This window comes from Euleptes europaea, chromosome 15, assembly GCF_029931775.1.
Source record: "Euleptes europaea isolate rEulEur1 chromosome 15, rEulEur1.hap1, whole genome shotgun sequence".
Taxonomy (NCBI): domain Eukaryota; kingdom Metazoa; phylum Chordata; class Lepidosauria; order Squamata; family Sphaerodactylidae; genus Euleptes; species Euleptes europaea.
The window spans coordinates 51,975,446-51,983,108 of record NC_079326.1 but is presented as its reverse complement, the minus strand read 5'-3'; the positions used below and the strand labels follow the sequence as shown (position 1 = coordinate 51,983,108).

General features: G+C 44.0%; 1 protein-coding gene across 1 annotated transcript; it reads left to right on the top strand.

Annotated features, from left to right (window-relative positions):
* Positions 1–1,670: 1,670 nt before the first annotated feature.
* C15H2orf69 (chromosome 15 C2orf69 homolog) lies at positions 1,671–4,446 on the top strand. The gene is made up of 2 exons (XM_056861408.1): positions 1,671–2,015; positions 3,586–4,446. Exons 1-2 carry the CDS (start codon positions 1,671–1,673, stop codon positions 4,414–4,416), a joined length of 1,176 nt encoding a protein of 391 aa, XP_056717386.1. The 3' UTR covers positions 4,417–4,446.
* The last annotated feature ends 3,217 nt before the right edge of the window (positions 4,447–7,663 follow it).

The following is a 7,663-nucleotide window of genomic DNA, read 5'->3' as shown; positions in this document are numbered from 1 at the left end:
CACTCGTCTCTACTCAAGGATAGATGGGGTCACATTCTGGTTTTATCTGAAGAAGTGAGCTGTGGCTCGCGAAAGCTCGCACCCTGCCAGAAATTTTGTCAGTCTTTCAGGTGCGACTGGATTCTGCCTACAACCCAGTTATCATAAATAAAACAGCCAGTCATCCGGGTCTGAGGTCCAGAGTATAAAAACAACTGGACGCCCATCAGTGGCGGACTGGCCAAGGTGTCAGCTTGCCCGATGGCAAGTGGGCCCTCTTCAAGATTAGACAATGTGTTAAAAATGTTAATGAGCTGAAAAATATAATGAGCTGGAAAATATAATGAGCTTGAAAATATCATAGACGTTCCAATATTATTACTGTATGCAACTAAAATTACATTGTATTACTATTTTAATATATATTTTTTTAAAAAGTTATTTTTTGAGGATACTTTATATTTAAGAATATAATAAATAACTCTGAAAAAATAATTCTGATTCGGGTTTTGTGAGGCCGACGCATATGTTATATAGGCTCGGATCTTTACTATTGCGACTGCGCAATGAAGCTTAGCTGGGAATTTTAATTGTACCTTTTCTCCACGTATGTGTTTTTTGAAAATTTTATTTATTTCTTATAAAAATTAAATGATAGCCTTATAATTGTGGGTGGGCCCCCTTTGTCTCCTGGCAACCAACATTTTAGACCCTGTCCGCCACCGACTCCCATATGCTTTCCCATCTCTCAGCCCGTCGTTGGGTTTTTTTTATTAACGTTGTATTTAGTTTTAACCTTGTCAAGAATAAGAAGAGAAGTATTTATTTTTGATGTTAATTGGTGAATTAACCTGTAAATTTGTGTTGGTTAGAATTTCAGGAATATACCTGTTAATTTGTGCTGGTTAGAATCATTAGGAATATATGACTTTCTTGGACTAATCCGTGAAACACCATCATTTTTGATAGTGTTACTTTATGAATTCTACTTCAGTAAATTGATATGCATGTGAGCTTTCGTGCTATTATTGACCACCTGGAGGTTGGCAACCCTACTTACAGTCACCTTCCCTTCCCCTCCCCATAACAGACACCCTGTGAGGTAGGTGGGGCTGAGAGAGCTGTGACTGGCCCAAGGTCACCCAGCTGGCTTCATGTGGAGGAGTGGGGGAATCAAACCCAGTTCTCCAGATCAGACTCCCCCGCTCCAAACCACCGCTCTTAACCACTACACCACCCTGCCTCCCAAAAATAAAACGTCAATCAAATCGAACACCAGGTATTGTTGCGTTTAATTTCAATATAAGTCTTTTGTCTTTTTTTCAAACTCCTCAAAATCTTTGGTTTTAAACAGTACTGGAACATTTCAACAGGGGGAAGCCGTTAAATCCGTTGAACGGTTGCAACACTGCGCAGGGCGCATGCGCCGACTCCCCCCCCCTCGCCCCGTGCCCGCCTCCCCTCTTCCCTTCAGCCAGCCCATTTCCACGCCCCTCTCGCCAACGGAAGGCGGGCCAGGCGGCACCGCCCAATAGCGAGCGAGGGAGGGAGAGGCGTCGGCGCGCCCCGCCTCCCCGGGAAGCCCGGCCCCTCCGGCCGCGCGTGCGCCGTCGCCCGCGCGCCGCCTGGCGAGGTGTGGGCGGGCCCGGCTGCGGCTGGTGGCGCCGCCGGAGGCCGGCCGGAGAGCCTCCATGAGCAGGTGCTGCCCGCTTGTCGCCTCCGTCCTGAGGGGGCTCCTCGGCTCCGCTTTCCTCTACCTGGCGCGGAACATGAGCCTGCGCGGGGCGGCGGCCGACACCTGCGTGGCGGGGCCCTCGGGGGGCGGCGGCGGCGGGGGCAACCGCGGCCTCCTGGCCGGCGCCTCCGCCGCCTGCCTCTCGTCGTCCCCCCGGCCGAACCTGCCGTGGCTGCGGCTGCCCGAGGTGCCGGGCGCCGAGCCCTGCAAGGCCAACGACGTGCTGCTCTTCGTGCCCCCGCCCGCCCCCCGCCCGGCGCTGCCCCAGCATCACGTCATCTACTTCCCCGGGGACGTGCAGGTGAGACCCTGCGCCGGGCACGAGCGGGGGGGGGGGGTTATTTCCGAGGAAGCATGCGGACCATCGGGCTGTGCAAGAGTCTAGTGCCCCCTTGTGCAGAGTTACTCTTGCCTAAGCCCATTGAAATGAATAGGCTTAGACGAGTAACTCTCTTTAGGATTGCACTGTCTAAGCCCACTGGCTTTAATGGCTTTTCAGCGCACTCTAAGCCAATTGAAATGAATAGACTTAGACTGGAGTAACTCTCTTTAGGATTGCACTGTTAACCACTTTAGGATTGCACTGTTCATTCTAAGCCCATTGAAATGAATTTGTGTAGACTGGAGTAGCTCTCTTTAGGATTGCATTGTTAACCACTGTACAGCGCAATTCTATGCAGAGTTACTTCCATCTAAGCCCATTGAAATGAATATGTTTAGACTGGAGTAACTCTCTTTAGGATTGCACTCAGCGCACTTCTATGCAGAGTTACCCCTGTACAGAGTTACTCCATTCTAAACCCATTGAAATGAATAGGCTTAGACTGGCGTAACTCTCTTTAGGATTGCACTAAGCCCACTGGCTTTCATGGCTTTACAGCGTACTCTAAGCCCATTGAAATGAATAGACTTAGACTGGAGTAACTCTTTAGGATTGCACTGTTAACCACTTTACAGCGCAATCCTATGCAGAGTTACTTCCGACTAAGCCCATTGAAATGAATATGTGTAGACTGGAGTAGCTCTCTTTAGGATTGCACTCTTAGCCCACTTCTATGCAGAGTTACCCCTGTACAGAGTTACTCCAGTCTAAACCCATTGAAATGAAGAGGCGTAGACTGCAGTAACTCTCTTTAGGATTGCACTCTTAGCGCACTTATATGCAGACTTATCCCTATACAGAGTTACTCCAGTCTAAACCCATTGAGATGAAGAGGCATGGATTGGAGTAACTCTCCTTAGGATTGCACTGTTAGTGCACTTCAGTGCAGTTTTGCTCCAGTCATTTCATGGCAATCCATGGGCTTAGACTGCTCTTGATCGTTGGGTACATCTTGCATTTGGGAGAAGATGATGAGAATTGCCCACCCCACCCCCCACCATTCTTTCTCCTTGGGAATACTGGTTGCCTCTGAGGAGTGCCCTCCCAGCATGCGATGAAGAGAGTCTCCAGTTAGAGTTTCTGTAGTCACAATCTAACACATATTTAAGTAAATTTAAGCCCATTGAAATCCATCGGTTTAAGCCAAGGCTCAACAAATCTCCATGGCGAGCTAGAAATTTCATTGTGGCACCTAGTATTAAAAAATTAAAATATCAAACTGCAGAGCAACAGGTGATTGGCTCCTGAATATTTGGGGCTTGGTCCTAGGGAAAAAAATGACCAACATCTTCATTTTTCTTTCAAACAGAATTCTCATTCTCCCATTTTATGCCTTAATGCCTTTTTAATTCAAGTGTTCTTTATTAAAGTTCTGTTCATCAGCAAATAACCTGTTGCTCATATACTTTGTGCTAAGAAAAAATGTTATTCATGGCATACAAGAGACGTTCAGACTCTGTACTGAGACTGATCTGTTGCCTTATTTCAGAACTATCGTGAAGTTATGGTTTGCCATCCAGAAAACTTCCAGTGGGAACGCTGGTGTTTAGAAAACATCGCTGCTATCCTTGGCCATCGTTTCCCCAGCAGCTACATCTGGGTTATAAAATGTTCTCGGATGCATTTGCACAAATACAGCTGTTATGACAACTTTGTGGCCAGCAATATGTTTGGAGCGCCCGAACACAGCACAGAATATGGAGCTTTCAAACACCTCCACGCGCTGCTGGTTAACGCATTTAAAATTGCGCAGAATGTTCTGCTTTCCCAGAAGACCACGCACAGTTTCAGTAAGGACGAAAAAGTCACACCTTACAAATCCCCCACTCCTACTGCCAACGGATGTCCCGCAACAGAAAAGGAGCAAGGCTGTGAACGCTTCAGCAATTCAACCGTGAACTTTATTGAACCTTCCATGATTGGTGGAGTGTCCTTCACTTTAATAGGTTTCAGTAAAGGTTGTGTGGTCTTGAACCAATTGCTTTATGAAATAAAGGAAGCCCAACAGGACAAGGACATAGATGCCTTCATAAAAAACATACGAGCCATCTACTGGCTGGATGGCGGTCATTCTGGAGGAAGCAACACGTGGGTGACCTGTCCTGACGTGCTGGAAGGATTTTCACAGACGGGGATTGCCATTAACGTGCATGTCACACCGTACCAAGTATCTGATAGTATGAGGTCATGGAACGGAAAAGAGCACAAGAGATTTGTACAAATTCTTGAGGAGTTGGGTGTGAACGTCAACAGCCAGCTTCATTTCGCCGACGAAGCCCCTTCCTTAGACAACCACTTCAGAGTCCACGAAGTGTTCTGACACTGTGAATGTATCCCATTATTATATTAACTGCAAAAGCACATCTTGAACTGGGACTTAACAGTTGGAGGCACTGGCTTCTAAATCCAGGAAGGGGGAGATACTATAATGTGTACTAATGTTTACTTTTTATGAGAGGACTGGGCTTGAATCAACTTCTGTCTTGCGTTTGCACCTGGAGAGCCTTGAATCCGTGGCTTAAAGATGAGGATTTTTGTTTGGATCAAGACCGTATGACTGGTGAGGGAAAGCAACATCTATTCATCTGAACGTACCCTTCTTAACATCAGATGAAATGCTGGCTTAATATTTGCTTTTTAACGTGTATGGATGTAATTTGTGGCCAAACCATCATGTCCAGAAATAGCTTTCGAAACGTTCTAGGTGTTGAGGGGTCTATCCTTTTAATATAGAAGCCTTAGCTGAAGAACTGTGAAATAGAGGCTTTGGGTTGCATTAAGGAAATTTGTTTCTAGCACTTTGGCATAGCTCAAACAATGCAAGTTTGGTTATATTGACATTTTCTAAGCCTTCAGTGTATGTACAGTGAAAATTCTTTCCTCGGGAACTGGGAAATGGCTAATATTCCGTTTCAGCGAGGCGTTCTGCAATTTCTAACCATATCTAAACATCTGCTATTAGCTTTGTTTGGAAACTTAATGAGTATTAAGCATTTTTTTTAAGTGACCAAGACTGTGTAATCTTTACCCCTGGTTCAACATTCCCTGTTAATACTGAAGCTTAATACATTTTTAAATTTTTGTACCTTGAGACTGTTAGACCCTTTGTGTTACCTTTTCCTAAACAAGCCACAGACATCTACAAGGCGTTGCAGTAAATAAATCTTAGAATAAACTTTACTTGCAGGGGTGTTTGCAAAAGTTCCTAATACAGTGATTGCTGTTAGTAAACATGCTGAAACAGATTTGAGAAAAGAAATAGAAAGAGGTGGAGGTTTCTGCATAAAAACACATCCTTTGAGAAGGCTGCAAAAGCACCGTAGTGTAAACCTTGAATGTACCTGGCATGATCAGAAAAGCACCGGCAATAACTGTGATCGAGGAGTACGTTTTAAAGGGCCTCAAACTCAGTATTTCCTAACAAACAAGAAGAACCCTTCATATTGTAATGGATTGTCAGAACACAGAATCAGTCAAAACTTTTAAGTGACTTACAGTGCAGTCCTAAAGATCAATGGGCTTAGACTGGAGTACATCTCTTTAGGATTGCACTGTCAATGGTGTAATTCTCTGCAGACTTCCTCCAATCTAAGCCCACTGGTTTCAGTAAGCTTAAACTAGACAAGGCCAAACTACACGTTACTCCACAGCCCTCTCCCCACATCCATTCTCTTGTCCGGAGAACCTGGACTCGGTTCCTTAAAAACAGTAATGTGTGGTTTGGCCCTAACTCCACAGACGGTTCCACTGTGGAAAGTATTGGGGGCCAGGAAATGGTACTCAAACTGGAACCAAGAACAAAATGACGCAATCCTCTCATATCTCCTGTTAAGATTAAATACGATATAGAGCATAAGCTATGGAAGTGACAAAACAACGTTTATCTTGCATCAGAAAGAGATGGAGGTCCTGGAGGCTTTCATGAAAACGTGAGGCTAAGTTCCCATCTGTTCAACGCGGATGCTTGCTCCGATCTAGCAGCTCTTTGCTGGAGCAGAGTTGCATTCTCTTAAGCTCAGGGCTGCACACAAAGGGACTTGCTTGTTGAAGTGAAAAGCACACCTGGCTTGTGCAGGTGCTTTAGGTATACCTCGAATTGCGTGCAGACCTCTCTGGGTGTTTTGGGTAACCATACTAGTGTGTTCTTGGATACGAGCAGTATTTTTATCATCGCACATTCCACTCATGTTTCTGCAGCACTTTGAATTACATGAGAGATACAAGCAAAGTTTTTTGCACTTCAGTTTATGGGGCTAATTTTTCTTTACAAATGCAATTTGCTTGGAGGTATCTTAATTATCCGTCTTGTGACCAAAAGCCCTGGCTTTTTAGCAATTACTGTTTTAGTATCAGCTGGAATATGAAGACAGAGCTGGACAGAACAGTTACTGCTTAAGGGAGTATCTTTAATTAGAATAACCTTCAGGGAGGTGGTGTTTTCTTTGCCAATCCATATGGCATACAGCAACCGCTGTTGGCCTTTGAAAGTTTTGCAGCCCTGTTTGTTTTTTTATAAATAAGTAATAGGTATTGACCTTTTTGAAATGGTTCTTCTAAAGTTAATTTTTTCCCAGAGTACAGCTAGCTATGGTGTTTGATTTCCTGAGATATATTTGGAAGACTGTTGGATTGTGCCTCTTTTCTTTACAACATATGAGAGAAATAGGCAGACAATATGGAAAATAGAGATCAGTGGATATAAGTAGAATGAATGTAAAAAGAATGAAAGATTCCTTAATGAATTGTTTTGATATTTTGCCAATGTCCACAAAAGTAATGTTTGAGAATTCCGAATTATCTGAATAACGGCTTGTAATCTTTTAATTCTGTGTTATAGTTAAATCTGAAAAATAAATTTATCCTAATAACCAGGTTGCAATTTTTTTCTGCTAAAATACCCTAGCAGACTTTCTGTACCACTTAAGGAAGAATCAGACTGGCTTACAATCACCTTCCCTTCCCCACAACAGACACCCTGTGAGGTTGGTGGGGCTGAGAGAGAACTGTGACCAGCCCAAGGTCACCCAGCTGGCTTCATGTGTAGGAGTGGAGAAACTAACCCGGTTCACCAGATTAGTGTCCACTGCTCATGTGGAATGGGGAATCAAACCCGGTTCTCCAGATTAAAGTCCACCGCTCCAAACCACTACACCACGCTGGCTCTCCTAAGTTTTTTAAGTAGTCCACATTGCTCAAAGTCAAAAGCCTATTTTGCTATGCAATTATGTAAGTGTTGCTTACCTTCTCTTCCATAACCAGATTAATTTAGCAGTTATTCTACCATTCTGTAAGCTTGAGAATGCATAACACCTGTGTGAACCTATAAAACAAATTACATATTCTAACATACTTTTGATTATGTTTCCCTTAATAAATGGAAAGGGGATTTATTATTAGGAGAGCAATCCACTTTCCGTTTGGAGTGATTTAATCTGCATGTATCAGCATAACTAATTCTAAAATGCAGGCAAAACTGCACTAAATGGGTAGGAAATATGAAATATCCAACAAAAATGTTTTCAGTAAATGTGCAGTGTTTGTACGTATGCCAGTGTCAGAAAATCCAA